The following is an 18361-nucleotide window of genomic DNA, read 5'->3' on the forward strand; positions in this document are numbered from 1 at the left end:
TTCATGGGAATATTTTTTCTGTAGAGAACCTGGGGTTCCTATATAACTAAAGATCAAGAAAAATTCCCTCACCAGTCACTTTATCTCGGCGGCAGATTTATGGCTGCTAGTTTCTTATAACACTATTAACGTATACGTTCTCTTTCAACATTTTAAACTCTATTAAAAACTACATCATAATTACTGGACGACATCATCTTTCCTTTCGAAATTTTGTACTCAGACTTTTATCATCTGATCTTTATCTTTCATCAGGAAGGATTAGATTCCATTGGCTCTGGTGGCAAAAATAACATGGGGAAACTCCAGATGGAGATGATGGCGCTGAATAAAGAAATCTCTACAAGAATGCTGGATCTAAACGTGAGTCTAATTTCGATCCTTTGTCGAAAGTATTGCCTTTAATCTTTAAAAGTTTTCGTACTTTACATCAAATGATGAGTTATTTTCACCTGTCAGGTAATATTCAAGCATTTTTGGGGCATCTATTTCTCTTGTCATAATTGTCAGGAGGGGCCAGCTCTGGTGGTCAGAAGGCCCCTTTATGAACCGATATGTTAAAAAAAGTTATTTTTTGTAAATGTTTGCAAACGTTTTGACGTTTAAATAAGTGTATTCTAAAAACGTTTAAATGCTAAAAAAAGTGTATGCTAAAAACTTTCTTTTGTAGATTAATATATGCAACTTTATGAGTTTTATTTAATCGGCCTGTAGATCACCAAGCGTCAGATTCTGTCAACTCTGTAGCCGGTACTCGCCACAAGATTACACGAGTCACCCACTCAATGTATGATTTTTCTTTGATGATACCCTAACCAAGTAATAGAAAACGACAAGATATAACATATCTTTGTAAATGCAAACTTTACCATAGTTTTTTTTAGTTATTATACGTGATTGAATGATATTATACATTATATAACGAGGATTATTTATTAACTGATAAATATATAAATGTATATAGCTGCGTTCATAAGAAAGAGACAATTTTAATGTCTTTTTTAAGAAATATTTTTCCAGACAGCTTTTCCCTTTTGCCAATCTTGGCTTACTTGGGAGTAAGCCTACAAACTAGTTGTAGTTGTAGTTGTGGATGGGGGTGTTGTAGAACCCTATGGAAAGCCTAAGAAGGTATGAGAAAGGTGTTTCGCGTTGAGGAACAGATACAGGAATTTTAGGATAGGTAGGATTTATGATTTATTTACTAGAATGAAAAATGTCAAAAATAATGTGCTTGTTCAAATAGTACAAAACAATTATTTCTAATAAAATATAGCGTATTTATTTTTAATTTTCGTAGGTGAAACAACGCTCTATTTGACCTTAGTCATTAGAACACGTTTCCCCGAGTAAGCTGGAGGTCGGATCACGCCTTGTTATAGCAAGAGAAAGCATGCTTCTCTTTGTGACCATTATGAAGTTTCACCATTTCTCAAAACTTGCCTTTTGAGGTTATATATATGATATAATGAATTTTTTAATGTATATATATATATATATATATATATATATATTGATATACATAAATACATATATATATATATATATATATATATATATATATATATATATATATGTCTAAAGGTCAAATAGAGCGTTGTTTCACCTACGAAAATTAAATAATAAACAACATATATTTTTATTAGAAATAATTGTTCTGTACTATTTAAAATGCAAATTATTTGTTTACATTTTCATTCTAGTAAATAAATCATAAATATGATATAATAAAATTCATGTATCTATTCCTCAACGCGAAACACCTTTCTCATAACCTTTTTAGGCTTTTACATAGGGTTCTACAACACCCCCACCCACAACTACAACTACAACTAGTTTGTAGGTTTACTCCCCAAGTTAAGGCCAAGATTGGCAAAGGGCAAAAGCTGTCTGGAAAACTATATATATATATATATATATATATATATATATATATATATATATATATTATATATATATAATATGTTATGTATATGTATATGTATATATATGTTATGTATATGGTATGTATTGTATATTGTATATGTATATGTATATGTATATGTATATGTATATGTATATGTATATGTATATGTATATGTATATGTATAGTGTATATAATATAATATAATAGGAAAATGTTTGACCCCTAGCTTTATGTTATAGGTTAGGCTGGAAATGAATTTTTTAGTTTTTATCTTATACAAATTACAAGAGCTTTTTTGTCGAATTGCGAGTTTCCATACCTAAATGTATCAACCTATCAACCTCGAAACACATGAACAGGTTTTTTTTCTGTTTATTTTAGGATAGATCAGTATTGACCAGTTTTTTATTTTTTTTTTTTTTTTTGGGGGTTTTTTTTTTGTAAGTTCCTTCGTGATTCGCCACTTAAGAAATAAAGTGGGGATTCTGTCACTAGTAGATAATTCAATGTGGTGATTCTGTTACTAGGAAATAATTGTCGCCAATGTCGTGAGACCTCATTCTACTCACTCACTCTTTTCAGAAACAATACAGCGATCTCTGCAACTCCGTCCTTTCTCTGAATGCAAAACTGCAGAATGCCATTTATGAAGGCGATTATTTTGAGGGCGTTAGCAGAGAAATTGTTCTGTTCAAACGCCATTCTTCCTACGCATTCAGGTAACCCTAATTTGCTAAGTTAAAAAGCCAGTTCTGTTGTAGACTATTTCTGGGTCTATTAAATCCTGTAATTGAAAACATAACATCTTAGAATCCAGATTTAGCATTGTTGACACTTAAATTGCCACTAAAGTAAAAGCTACTTCTAAAGACTAATACTGTTTTAGATAATAATAATAATAATTATTATTATTATTATTATTATTATTATTATTATTATTATAGTATTATTATTATTATTATTATTATTATTATTATTATTATTATTATTATTATTATTTATTATTATTATTATTATTTTTATTATTATTATTTTTATTATTTATTATTATTATTATTATTATTATTATTATTTTTATTTTTTATTTTTATTTTTATTTTTATTTTTATTTTTATTTTTATTTTTATTTTTATTTTTATTTTTATTTTTATTTTTATTTTTATTTTTATTTTTATTTTTATTTTTTATTTTTCTTTTTATATTTATTTTATTTATATATTTATTTTTATATATATTTATATTTATATTTATTTTTATATTTATATATTTATTTATATTTATATTTATATTTTTATTTTTATTTTATTTTTATTTTTTTATTTATATTTTCATATATATATATTATATTTATATTTATATTTATTTATTTATATTTATATTTATATTATTTATAGTATATATATTTATATATATTTATTTTATTTATTTATATTTATATTTATAATTTATATTTATATTTATTTATTTATTTTTATATTTATTTTTATATTATTTTTATATTTTATTTTTATATTATTTTTATTTTATTTTTATTTTTATTTTTATTTTTATTTTTTATTTTTATTTTTATTTTTATTTTTATTTTTATTTTTATTTTTATTTTTATTTTTATTTTTATTTTTATCATCACTCGGAAGATTAACCCTATTTCTTATGGAACAAGTGAACAAGTATCCACTGGTCATTGACCTAAAATTCAAGCTTCCAAAGAATATGGCGTTCAATAGAAAGAAGTAACAAAGTCATGATCAATAAAGAAGCGATTACTTTATAAAAAAAAAAAAAAAAAAAAAAAAGACAAAACAATTAATAAATCGAAAAGTACTAATAAGTGTATAAACTACAACTAAATTTATTATCAACCCTGAATGGATAAGTCAATCAAAATTCAAATTTCAAAAGGTCAACAGGCATAAACGATGCAGGTCTTCAGCTGAGGGTAAACAAATGAAAGCGGTTAATTTCCAATCATTCAGAATTGAGGCGAACCAGTTAAGAGAGAAAAGCTTTCATCAATCACAAGCAAACGTTTGGTCATTACAGTATTCATTGCGTTCCATTTACGAACATCGTTTAGAGAGGAAGTTGGAATCATTCTTGTTGTTTTAAATTCACTTTGAAAGTCCAGTGAATTATTGGTAATTTCAGATATGAATGATGAATGGAGTGAAGATTGAAAATGAATAGAATTGGCGGAGAGAGAGAGGGAGAGATCGAACAGCCCCCACTCGAAACTGGATGTTGTAGCAATAATTTATTTTTTATTTTATTGAATTAAAAAAACTGAGCCAAGAAAACTGAATTGTAATGATATTGGTTGAAAGCATGGATATAATATTGTAAAACTTGTAATGATAATAAACAAAAGGGTGATTGCTGATGGTAATAATTAATTTAAGTCATGGTACAATAATGACAATAAACATCCGGTACTTAATTATCTTGAAGTAGACTTCCAAGGAATATACTATAGTAAAATAATGTCAGTTTATTACGATCTCGACTCTCGAGATCGACAGGTTCTTAAAATAATAAACAATTGGGCTGTAATGACTGACGACAGGTGACCACAAAGGAGGGAGGAGCATAACAAAACTAAAAGTTACCTTAAAACTAATTTATTTACAAGATTTAAATACATAAATGTACATTGAGTCAAGGTTCTGGGTGGCAGAAACACAAAAATTATAAGCTACAAAAATATGTAAAACCAGTTTAAGAATCAATAAAATACACCCTTCAATAACAAAGCCATGAAAAAATCACAATCTAAACAATAAAAAGAATCACAAAATAGGCTGAATAAGGCAATACCAATCTTTAAATATAATAAATAGAAATAGGCAGCGTAATACATAACTAAAATTGACACTGAAGCAGCATAATGATACTAAGAGCAAAACGGGTACTCTTCCTCAAACAATGAGGACAAACAGTCAATGCCGGACGATCAAGATAGAGCCGATACGACAACCACCTCGTCCTTGGAGACAATATGGACATCCTCCTCGAATGCTGGACGATCAAGACAGAGTTGATGCAACAACCATCTCGTCCTCAGATGCAGTATGGAGGTCCTCCTCGACCACTGACGATCAAGACAGGGTTGATGCAACCACAAACTCGTCCTCAGATACTCTCCGCTGCTCTGCTGCCAAGACTCTGCCTCTCTGAACCTGACTGGTCGTTCTGCCCTCCAGAACCTGACTGACGAAGTTTGACGCCATCCAAACAGACGTCAACTCGCCAGCAATTAAAAAACAAAACAAGGAGGCAACAATCCACCAAGGGAACCATCGCCAAACGATTGTTCCTAACAACCTCCCACCTAACAGAAAAAAAAAAAATTATTATTAATTTTTTTTTTTACAAAGAAAATACTCTTCCCCGATGCTGCCACACCCCCGTCAGCCAAAACAGAACCAACCCTGGCCCTAAGGTCCGCCAATATACGATCTCGACTCTCGAGATCGACAGGTTCTTAAAAATAATAAACAATTGGGCTGTAATGACTGACGACAGGTGACAAACAAAGGAGGGAGGAGCATAACAAAACTAAAAAGTTACCTTAAACTTAATTTATTACAAGATTTAAATACATAATGTACATTGAGTCAAGGTTCTCTGGGTGGCAGAAACACAAAAATATAAGCTAACAATATGTAAAACCAGTTTAAGAATCAATAAAATACACCCTTCAATAACAAAGCCATGAAAAATCACAATCTAAACAATATAAAGAATCACAAAATAGGCTGAATAAGGGCAATACCAATCTTTAAATATAATAAATAGAAATAGGCAGCGTAATACATAACTAAAATTGACACTGAAGCAGCATAATGATACTAAGAGCAAAACGGGTACTCTTCCTCAAACAATGAGGACAACAGTCCAATGCCGGACGATCAAGATAGAGCCGATACGACAACCACCTCGTCCTTGGAGACAATATGGACATCCTCCTCGAATGCTGGACGATCAAGACAGAGTTGATGCAACAACCATCTCGTCCTCAGATGCAGTATGGAGGTCCTCCTCGACCACTGGACGATCAAGACAGGTTGAGGCAACCACAAACTCGTCCTCAGATACTCTCCGCTGGCTCTGCTGCCAAGACTCTGCCTCTCTGACCTGACTGGTTGTTTCTGCCCTCCAGAACCTGACTGACGAAGTTGACGCCATCCAACAGACGTCAACTCGCCAGCAATTAAAAAACAAAAACAAAGGAGGCAACAATCCACCAAGGGAACAATCGCCAAACGATTGTTCCTAACACAGTTGAATAATCCTTTTCTTAATTATGTTGAAGTAGACTCGCAAAACATTGTAAAATGGCGGCGTTGCAGAGGGAATCACTTATATTTATCTCGTGTGGTCATTGCTTGTCAATGTTTTTTTAGATGTCGTGATTTATGTCATTATCATTCACATTTTCTTTGTCTATGAAATCAAGGTATTTTTACCCCTTTCAGACATAAAACATGTTATTTGGTCATATGTTTACTCGTATATCATTATTTATCATGTTTTTTGTATATATCGTAATCTATGCCATGATCGTCTACAGTTTCTTTATGTCCATGGAATAGATTTATTTTTTTCCCCTTTCAGACATAAACGTGTCATTTGGTCATATACTTCACTCGTATAGTCATTGTTCATCAATATTTTTGTATATATCGTAGTTTGTCATTTTCGTCTACACTTCATGTCTATGGAATCAAGGTATTTTTTACCCACTATCAGACATTAACATGTTTGTTAGGTCACTGTGAGTAGTGCAGGATGTTTTACTGTTTACTCGAACATTTTTCTGAATTCTAACATTCCCTGCCTCCTCTGCATGCAGTCAAAAATTACCCATTTGTTTATCTTCCCCGTGTACATATAGGTTTTTGCAACTAACACTTCATCATCCTCCGCCTCTCGACCACTATCCAAAAGCTAAAGGGTCGGTTGCCCTGATACTTAATCTCCTACTAATTCTGCCAAAAGCCTCTCTTCCTTCGCTAATGCCTTCTTCTCCAGATCCTTCCTCGTTTAAACACTCGACCTAATACTTCACCCCCTTCTCTACTTCCTACCCCTAATAGGTTCCATCCAAGCCACCTTTCACTCTTCCTCCATACTCTTCTTTCCACATTACCAAGCATCTCAAGCTTAAAAAATACCGGTTTGCTATTTTCAATTTGCACGTTTCTTGCCTTCAGACTTCAGGTACTTTAGGATCGCGACTGTGGGCTTATTCCATATGACCAGGGGTTTGTTTTCTAATATAATAATAATAATAATAATAATAATAATAATAATAATAATAATAATATATGGGCTAGGAAACTTAATACCCCTGTAGGCTTGTTCCATATGAATGGGCCGCTTATATCCTGAATAATAATGATATAATTTTAAAAAATAAAAAAAAATAGTAATAAACTCACTTCCCTTGGGCTTATTCCATATGAACGTTTTGTTTTCTAATAATAATAACATAATACTTTATTAAAAAGAAAATAATGGCTACTTCAGCAGCGTTACACTTGTAGAGATTCTTCTCTATTTGCGACTAGCGGCTTTTTCCGTGCTACTTGAACAGGCTATGGGAGCGCCTATAGAGGTCATGAGAAGATCTACCACCACAATGACACCACCGATCATGACAACTTTATGGAAGACAACGCCCCCGAACGAGGTACTCCTGCAGCCGTTGGAAATCAAAGTAGCCGTGACGTCCCACAGCGTAGCGCAACGCCCATCAACGTTACAGCGCCGCTTAGGAGGTCAAGGCGGCTGCAGGATATGCTGCAAACGCAACCATCGGCTCGAAGAAAGTGGCTTGAGACCTGGCTCAGGCAACCAATGAAAACAAAGACTCACCGCCACCAGCCAATAGGAGACAAGCATGGGGCAGACCCCCTGCTGTCACCCACAGATATAACGAGGACGGACAGTCCACCCTCAGCTTCCCAGCCCGAGGATGTCTGGCAGCTCCGGACGATAGCTCGCTTTAAGAAAGAGAGAGAGAGAGAAAATTGTTAATGACTTTGATGACTATGGTATCATAGTTTATCTGTAAAATTCAAATATATACACCTATTTTGGCCTTGTATTTGACCATGACCTCTACAGGCGCTCTACTAGCCTGTTTAAGTAGCACGGAAAAAGCCGCTATTCGCCAAATAGAGAAGAATCTCTACAAGTGCAACGCTGCTGAAGTAGCCATTACTTTCAATAAAGTATGCTTGAGAGAGGGTCTGCTTCCTAAGTACAATAATAATAATAATACTTTTGGCTAAGAAACTTGATAACCCCTGTAGTCTTGTTCCATATGAATGGGGTATTTATCTCCCTAATAATAATAATAATAATAATAATAATAATAAAAATAATAATAATAATAATAATTAAACTAACTAACTTCCTTGCAGAGCAAAGGCGACACATTCGTCATTGTGAGCTGGGAAACTCCTATCTGTGACTCGACTTTATACCGATTCAATCCGACGACCTCACGCCTGGAGGAATTTTTGATATTGGATTCTGGTTACGCACACCAGTGGCTGTATGTGGAGAGCAACAAATCTGTAAGTATATAATATTTGGAATAAAACTTCAGTTCAGCTCATAAAAGAAGGTTGAAAACTTCAACTGAAGTTTCGTTTGATATATGTTATTTGATCTGATTGATTGAATGGAATATTTTTCAACAATAGGTTGTCTTCATAATGTTTTTGACAAACTGATTCAGGACAAGAAGCAAAATTCATGCCAGTGCATGTGTTCATAACTCTCTCTCTCTCTCTCTCTCTCTCTCTCTCTCTCTCTCTCTCTCTCTCTCTCTCTTTTATTGTTGCCAGTTTAAATGAAACTCTGTTCTTCTCTCTCTCTCTCTCTCTCTCTCTCCTCTCTCTCTCTCTCTCTCTCTATCCTCTTTTATTGTTGCCAGTTTAAAATGACTCGGTTCTCTCTCCTCTCTCTCTCTATCTCTCTCTCTCTCTCTCTCTCTCTCTCTCTCTCTCTCTCAACAAATAAATCATCTGCCAACAAGAAAGGAAAATAACTTTAGACCTAGTATTTGTGAACGAGATGAATTATGTTAAAGAAATAATAGTTTATAATGCGAGTATTTCAGACCATAATGTATAGAATTAACAGTCCATTCCAAAGCAAGTGAAACACAGATAAGCAAGAAATGAAAAGTGGGAAGGATATGGAAAATCAAACTTGTACAGTAAAAATAAAAATATAAAATGGTCAGAAATAAATGAAGAATTAACAAAGATTGGGATAACATTTTCGTAAGTGATGACTTAAGGGTAAATACGGAGATATTATAAAATATTAGAGAAAATAGTGGATAAAATATATACCCAGTCATGCATACAAGAGACCGAAGGATCTTGTTCCAGGAAATCAAAGTGGAAAAAAGGTCTTGCAAAAGCAAAAGATGCATGGAAAGTTATAGAACTAAAAAGTAAAATAGAAATGCAGAACAAAAGATTATACAATCAAAATAAAAAAATGGAAAACGGGACTTTGGAAGAAAAAACCCTAATAAATATCAAGCAAACCCCAAAACTATTAATACCTCATGCGCGATAAAAAGGATGGAATAAAAGAATATAGAAAATAGGCCCCTCTAAGAATTGAACGGGTTAGATTAACCGAATTAAAAAAAGGAAAAAAATTGGAATTTGTCAACCATATTGGCAGAATGATATTAAGAGAATTCACCCCCCTAGCAATAGATAAATGAATACAACTGACGATTAGCAAGTAAGGGTACCGGAAAATCGGTGAATAATTTAGCTGCACCTAGATATTAATGAAGCTGATATTGTGCAGGCTATTAATGAAAATTAAAAATGGAGCTGCAAGCAGGGCCCTGAATGGAGGTTCCTGCTATTTTTGTTTAAAGAAAATAGTTTCATTCTAATCGCAAAGCCACTTGCAATACTTATTAAGACACAAAGTGTAGATACAGGCAAGATTTATGATGAGCACAAATTAGCATATATTGACCACCCTACCTTTCAAAAGTGGATCAAGCCTAGAGGCAAAGTAACTTTATAGGCCTGTGAGTCTAACATCAACATATTATGAAAAGTGTATGAAAGGGTTAATGAAGAAAAAAATAATTTATGAAAACATTTTAACTAGAAAATAATTTGTTTTAATGTAGGACAACATGGTTTCGTACCCGGAAAAAGTACACCAACCCAACTGTTAGTCCACCGTGAGAACATATTCAAAAATATGAAAAGCGGAAAATTGAAACACATGTGGTTTTATCTAGACTTTGCAAAAGCTTTTGACAAAAGGTAGGACCATAATATATTAGCGCAAGAAATTAGAAAAACACAATATCGTGGAGAAAGTAGGAAGGAAATGGTTACAAAAGACTTTATCACAACCAAAGAAAACACATAAGTTATTGCAACGACGATGAAAATCGGATGAAAGCCCAAGGTTATATCCGGTGTGCCACCCAAGGTACGGTGTTAGCTGCATACTGTTTTTGTTTATTATGATTGAAGACATAGAGCAGTAATGTTTAAGGATTCGGTAGTGAGTTATTTCGGCCGATGACACAAGAATCAAGTAGGAGAAACTTACTTGTGATGAGATAAGGAACGCTCTACGAAACGAGACCTTAAAGTATATGATTGGGCAGAGGTAAAATAGGAATTGGTATTTCAACTGTTTGATAAATTTGAATCAATAAATTATGGAGACAGAGAAGGAAAGCTATATGCATATAGGGACCTAATAACTTGAGAGAGAACAATCACAAATAGGAAGGCCAGTTTAAAGGACCTTGGTGTGATGATGAAATAGGACATGGTTAATGCAATGATCAAAAAGCAACTTCTATTGGGCCAAAACGTAAAGCAAAAATGGGTTATGTTGTTACAGGCACTTCAAAACAAGAAAAAAGCTGAAACACATGATTATGCTTTATTTTAAAACATGTTCGTAAGTCCACCGACTTGAATACTGCCAGAATGATATGGTAGCCGCAACCCCCCACGATCAAAAGGATATTGCCAACAAATAGAGAGTGTCAACAAAGGTTTGGTTTTTTAACCAGCTGAGAATACAAGAAGTTAAGGACCTTGACTACTTGGGAAAGACTAACAATCCGTAAATTAAAATTTATAGTCTAGAAAGGAGAAAGAGAACGCTACATGATAATTCAGGCTGATGGAAACACATTATGGAGGGATAGCAGAAAACATCAATGGAACTAAAAATATCAGAAAGAGCAAGCAGAGGTAGATTATTAAAGTGCCCAAAACTATACAGGAAAAATACGGAAAGCACACCAGGAAATTAATCCACATAGCACCCAGCATCGATTAATGCAGCGTCCTATTCAATGCGTTGCCAAGCTCATCTGACGGGGAATATATCTATGGAGTGAGCGTAGATGTGGGTTTAAGAATAAGCCCGACCCGACAAATATCTAAACTGCATCCAAGATTGAACATGCAAAATAAAATTACCGGACGATGTACTAGCAACTCTCTGGTAGACATTAAGAGGTTCGCCTCACACTGAGGGACCATGGGGCAACCCGAACAAAATGTAAGGTCTTGACGGTTAAGGTCTCTCTTCTCTCTCTCTCCCTCCTCAGCCTTCTCTCTCTATCTCAACTTTTTTTATTTTGTTTGCCTAGTGAAACAAAGGCAACTCTGCTCTCTCGTCTCCCCATCTCTCATCTCTCTGCTCTCTCTCTCCTCTCTCCTCTCCCTTTTATGGTTGCCAGTTTAAAATGAAACCCGAAATCTCTCGGAGCGCTCTCTCTCTTCTCCCTCTCTCACCGTCGCTCATCTCTCTCTCTCTACTCTCTCTCTTAACTTTTTATTTTGATGCTAGTGAAGAAGGCAACTCCTCTCTCCTCTCCATCTCTCTCTCTCATCTTCTCTCTCTCTCTCTCCCTTTTTATTTTTGTTTGCCAGTTTTAAATGCAACACTCTCTACTCTCTCATCTTTCTCTCATCCTCTCTCCCGTCCATCTCTCTCTCTCTCTCTCCTCCCTTTTATTGTTGCCAGCTTTAAATGAAACACCTCTCTCTCTCTGCTCTCATCTCTTCTCACTCTCTCGTTCATCATCTCTCTCGCTCTCTCCCCTTTTATTGTTGTTGCCAGTTTTAAATGAAAACTCTCTCTCTCTCTCCCTCCTCAGTCCTCTCTCTCTCCTCATCTCTTTTCTCTCTCTCAACTTTTTATTTTGTTCGCTAGTAAAAAGGCAACCTCTCTCTCTCTCCTCTCTCTCATTCCTCTACCTCCTCACGTACTTCACTCTCATCGTTCTCCTTCTCTCTCTCTCTCTCTCCCTTGTTTTATTGTTGGCAGTTTTAAAATGAAACTCCTGCGCTCGTCTCTCTCTCTCTCGTCTCTCTATTCTCTTCCCCCCTCGTCTCTCTCTCTTCTCGTCCTTTCGAATTGTTGCCAGTTTAAATGAAAACTCGGTTTCGCTCTCTCTCTCTCTCTCTCTCCCTCCTCTCTCCCTCCCTCCCTCTCTCTCCCTTTTATTGTTGGCAGTTTAAAATGAAAACTCTCCATCTCTCTCCTCCCTGTTTTATTTGTTGCCCAGTTTAAAAATGAAACTCTGCTCTCTCTCTCTTCTCCTCCGTGCTCTCTTCCTCATCCCGCTTCTCTCTCTCCTCACTCTCTCATCTTCCTCTCTCACTCTCTCCCTTTCCCTTTTATTTTATTTTGTTGGCCAGTTTAAAATGCAAACTCTGCTCTCTCTTCTCTCTCCGAATCCTCTGCTCTCTCCACTCCTCTCTCTCTCCTCTCTCTCTCAACTTTTTAATTTGGTTGGCTAGTTGGAAAAGGCAACCTCTCCTCTCTCTCTCTCTGCTCCTCTCCTCTCCTCATCTTCTCTCTCCTTTTTATTTTTAATTATTGCAAGTGAAAAACCAAAAACCCCCCTCACTTCAGGTCATTTTGAAAATTAGTGGGCGAAGCAGCAACGAGTGGTCTTTGCCTGCCTTGAAATAAAACCTTAACCACTTTTTTCCGCTTTAGATATAATTCAGAACCAACAGCGAACCCATTTTTGGGCGGATTTTTCTTTTATTTATTTCCGAAAGTTTACAAGGTTGTTTTGTTGCTCGGCGGTTCACCATGATTTAAAACAGGTGTTTTGACCTGAACCTTTTTGTCTTTTTATTTATTTTTTTTTTAAAGAAAGGTCAGGAAATTTAAATTCTTTAAGTGAGGACCTGTCCCTTGTTTTGCTTTTTCATAAAGTGGGCCTTTTTTTAATGCAATTTAAAATCTCTGTATTAATTAAGTAGAGAGAGTTTGGAGCGTAGTCTCCCCGAATTTTCTGACTACGGTATACTTTGAATTTTTGTTGCATTATTGCCTGGGGGTTAGTGGTGAGTGAGGTGGCACTGGGTAGTTGACGGTAAGTCTGCAAAACTTGAGGATTTCTGTAGCCTTGGAAGCTCGGGGGGGGGGGGAGGAGAGAGGAGAGAGAGAGAGAGAGAGAGAGAGAGGAGAGAGATAGAGAGAAGAGGAAGGAGAGAGAGAGCGAGGCGTATCTTAATGATTTGTTTTTAACCATATATTTCCTTTAAATTTAATTCCCATGGCAATTATATTTTTTGAGTCTTTATTGACATTATTTCAGTGGTGATCAAATTTGTTGACCCATTTCATCAACTTGACTTGGTCCATTGCACCCTCTTAACCCATTTATTTTTTTTTACAATTTCATCAATTTTTCTTTTTGACTTATTGTTTTCATTTTCATTGAGAAATTATGTTTTCCATTCTTCCCATTACTTTCTTTCCCCACTCCTCATTTTTCTTGGTTCTATTTCCATACTTCTGTTTCTTTATTTTAATCGTTAGTTCTTTTTCCCATATTGGTTCCATTTTTCTAGTTTCAAACCATTTTTCTCTTTGCGATTTCACACTGCTATTGATTTTTCCCGTTTTCTTCATTGTTTCCTTTCTTGATTTTTAATTCGCTTGTTCCTTTGATCATTTTCTTTCTTTGTTTTTTTCTCTTTCCGTTTTTTCTTTTCCTTCCCTTATTTCATCGCAATCTCTCTCTCATGACAGAAGTTCCTCATAATGGCAGCTTCAACTCGAGACAACAACTGCGCCAGGAAGAGGAGCCACTGTTTTGGGACCTGAATGAAGAATCTTGGAATAAGGGTCAGTTTGCTTTCCTGTTCTTGTTTTTTGTTTTATTTAGAATGGCAACTATAATAGGCAGAGCACAGGGCTCTTGCTCGTAAGAGCTGCTCACAATAAAAAAAATGATAGATCGCCCTCCATCATTATTTTCCTTTAAATTTTATTAACATGCAGCATATCAAGTGGAGTCAAAATGGAATCTGTTTAAGCCAAAGAATTGGGTTTGAGTGTCCTCTGTTGCAGCTCACGTTGGGGGGCAAACTGTGTAGGCATCAGCAACTGGGTGCTCCTCCTAGCTGCATAAAACGTTTTTAGCCCTTTTGCTCTACCCATCATTCCCATTTCCTTCTTGCAGTCTTGCCTGTCCAACTCCTCTATCTATTACTCTTCAGTACCAAACTCGGGTTTTCCTCTTAGTTTCCACATTTAGATTTTTGTAATTCGTCTCACTTACCTTTCTGGATTGTGTACCATCTAAAATCAGCCAATCAATTATGGATTCGATTTTAATTTAATTTCAAGAAATCTTGATACCTTTAGCTCCCGGGCCCCCTTGACATGACCCCTTCCCCCCCCCGCCCCCGCCAGGTACGCTGCCACCACCCCTTGACATATTTCCCCGCGAAGGGCTTCACCACCGCATATTCAATACCGCATTCCATCCCCTCCTTTGTATGATTGATGGGGTATATTGAGAAGAAAATCTCCACCTTGGGTTAACCAAAATGAAATATTATAGGGGGGGAGGGGGAGGGAGTGGTTGACTGGAGGAGGGCTTAAGACTCATCGAGGATTTGTTTGAACTCAACACGCGAAGCCGTCCTAAAAATAGCAACATCTGAGCTTTAAATTTAAATTCCCGGAATTCTTTTTCCGTCAAGGAAGGCCAATTTAAATGCATAGCAGTGTTTTCGTCCTGCTTGTCCGCCGCACTTCCCCCCCTGTTCGGACGCCCTTCCCCCCCACCCATCCCCTCCCCAGCCCCGCTTGCCTCTTCCTGTAACAACCCACCCCCCACCACCTCCACCTTCCCTATGCTTAATTACTCCCACCCTCAACCCACCCCCATTCCACCCTCCAACCCCCCCCATACCAGTTTTCATTAACCTATCATCCCCACCCCCCTCCCCAGAACAGAAGTCATCTGAAACCGTCACCGACTGTGGCTTGGCCTGATCCATCCCAGTTGGATGTTTATACCGATAACCTTTGCCCCACAAAAGTACTGTAAGCAATTTGTTGACGGAAATGCGAATAGGAATTTATCCAACAGCCTCGTACTGGGAGACTTGTAATAACTACAAGATAGGCGCTTTTGGTTACACCCAGAGGACAATGAACCGGAAGTTTTCCTATGCATACCCATTGATGGTATTTGTGGTAAGTGTTTTACCAAAGAAAAATAAATTGGAATGTTAGTCCATAATTATCAAAAAGTCCTAAAACTAAAGAGGTCAACCAGAATTGCTTGCAGGAATGTGATCAGAACTAGAGGAACGCTAAAGATGACGTAATGCAATAACTATGTTAGGCTAATGATAACCATGCCGTCCACCTGTAGTCATTCAATTTGTTTATAAACATTAAGTCCAAAGCTCCTTCCCTGCTTGAGACAACTACCCTCCGCCTACGTGATCTGTAGCGTGTCTCATTTGATTGTGGTGTTGCGTATGTAACTATGTCATCTGAATAGTATGGGTTCATATGTTCGAAACTACTGGGTCATAATTTTCCTTCAATAACCTTGGTAACAGAGATGGTAGACAAAAGCAGAATCAGAGTTAGCTATCGGCATTAGAAGACCTCTTTACCTAAGCTTTATCATGTAGTAGGAAATAGGATTTATCCATCATCCATTGGCGAGAAGCGATCAATACTATCGTTATTAGAAGACTTGTACAATCATAGCCTGATCTTTCACCCATGTAAAACCCTTCCAGAAGAATAATATAATTTTTTTATACTTAGTGTTTTTCTACAAGAACCTCACGCCGAACCATGAGTTTTTTTTTTTTTTTTTTTTTTTTTTTTTTTTTTGTTTAACACATCGTTCGTAAAGATAATACCGACTATTCGTAAGTGATCTACCAAAAACCCCAGACACTCCATTTGAAGAGGTGGAAGTGGCCAATACCAACCGACTTAGCGTATAGATTATCGCCAAGTCTAACATTACCTACATAGGGCGCCTTATCATACAAGGCACAAGCCCTAATATTGGTTGGCCAGCGTACCGGGGGGCAGAAGAACTCTACAACGTCCCCTACGAAGAAAAAAAACAGAATAATAAATCATTGAAGTTCAACGAACGACGAAAGCAGGGCAGAAATGCTTCAAGCAACCTAGTATCATCGTTATGGAGCGACTTCAGAAACAACAAGCATTCGTCAAGCAACTTAGTATCAATCGTTAGTGAATAACCTTCAAGAAACAAACAAACCTAACGGTCCTTTCCATTTTCCTACGGCAACGGAAGCTTCGTCTCTCATTAGAATCCATTCAAGAAAACATCCGTTAGTGAGCGGGGGTTTCCGGCACTGCAAGAAACAAACGCCGAACCGCGCTGCAGCATCGGATCTTTCAAGGGCTACGAAATCATGCGAAAACAACGCGCACTGGTGGGGGGAAACTGAAGCCAAACCCAGGTCGTTCCGCTAAATAGAAGAAGGAGGGACCAAGGCCCGTGTGTCCGTTTATCGGAACACCGTTGACTTCCCACCCCAAAAGCAAGGCTAAGTACAATTTTTTATTCATTTGAGTAACTTTTTGAGTGTTTCCTTTGCCAGGTCGAATTTTCCGTTATTCCTGTGGGTCCTCGAAGTTACGAGACCATTCTTTGAATCTTTACTTTTTTTAACAGAAAGAATTTCTATATCATTGAGATTTTAGCTACTGCCGAGTTTTTATCGTTTGAGTGTCTGTTTTCCGAGAAGTTCTACTGAAATATCATAATCATATACTATGGTTCATTTTATCATTTTTGGGTGATTATTAGAATCCCTTATCTTAACAAATCATATTGAACCGTGAATATGCGTTTACGCAGTGGACTGTCTGTATTTATACAGATTGCATGGATAAGGGTCGTTAAGCACCGTTGAAGTTGAGAAAAACACACCAAAAACAAGTGGAACACCCGTACGAAATCTATTAATTAACGACTAAACAGAGGTAACCTATTTTCGGGGTCATGACAATAATGCTCCTTTGCAAGTCCCCGATCCGCATGTTTTTTAAGGCCGTTGAGTTTTTTGAGTTATTATATTAAAATATAGAACCTCACTGACTCAACTTAACTTTAAAAATACAGCTTGGATTGCAAGGAATACCATGTCTGTAAAAAACTTTCATCAGGCTAAATGCGCTGACCAGGCTATCCCTTCCACTATTGTTTCAAATTTTTTAGCAAAGAAAATGGAAGTACAAAACAGTTAATATTTGAAATACAGTAGAGATAACTTGTCTTAGAGTAATTCGTGCTCAGTTCACGAATAGTTCGTCATTCATTGCTTTATACGTAAACCAGCAACATAAAAATGCGAAAAACAGAACACCCAATACTCGTTGCCGATGGTAAAAATGAAAGAAGGCAAGGTCCAATTAATTACAACAAAAGGAAATAGAACAAAGTAGGCCTTTCAGAATCAATAAAACAAGCACACCGGTTTTACTTTTGCGACCCTTTAGCAAGCGGTCCAAGGTTAGTCCAAAAAACTGCCGAAGTGTTCAAAGCATAGCAAATTCCACACAATAAGCGACATCTAGCAGAGTGAGGGAAAAGCGATGTTTTGGTTCATACTCCAATATCTTTTTGAATTAAAAAGGATTTTTTCCCTATGAAACACACGCCACCGTTAGAAGTAATCAGAAGACAGGTTTTCGGTTTTAATTTTTAATACATTAAGTTGATAATAAATACTGGTGGATTAAGCCCAACTGTACGAGCGCCGTAAAAATTAGAATATCTTGTTTTTTATCTTTCTTTAGTAACAACGTTTATAAATTAATAATCTTGTATTTACCGACTCACTACCGGTCTTTTGTGACGAACTTCCCTAATGAGAAGTCCCGGATAAGCGAGCGCGTTTACAGATACCTCTATAGGTTTGATAAAAAACATTGATCTGTATGTAGTGTAATTTGTAAGATCCATCTAGGGGTATTACAAAATATTAATCTTTACATCCTGCAAAAATAAGGCGTTGTTTATCAAACAAAGGCAAAATTCCGATGAAACCTTCAACATAGTAAAAATCCGTTTGAAACAAAAATGAGACAGTTTTTGTTTTTTAA

At 36.0% G+C, this 18361-nt stretch overlaps 1 protein-coding gene across 1 annotated transcript in view; it reads left to right on the forward strand.

Annotated features, from left to right (window-relative positions):
- Positions 1-18361, forward strand: part of LOC135209663 (uncharacterized) — a gene marked incomplete at its 5' end in the record, with an annotated part of 54047 nt that overhangs the window by 21504 nt on the left and 14182 nt on the right. The window contains 5 exon segments of the mRNA XM_064242400.1: positions 256-363; positions 2489-2623; positions 8332-8490; positions 13991-14051; positions 15342-15448. Coding sequence (XP_064098470.1) covers positions 256-363; positions 2489-2623; positions 8332-8490; positions 13991-14051; positions 15342-15448 — 570 coding nt within the window.

Source organism: Macrobrachium nipponense, chromosome 11 (genome assembly GCF_015104395.2).
Source record: "Macrobrachium nipponense isolate FS-2020 chromosome 11, ASM1510439v2, whole genome shotgun sequence".
NCBI lineage: Eukaryota > Metazoa > Arthropoda > Malacostraca > Decapoda > Palaemonidae > Macrobrachium > Macrobrachium nipponense.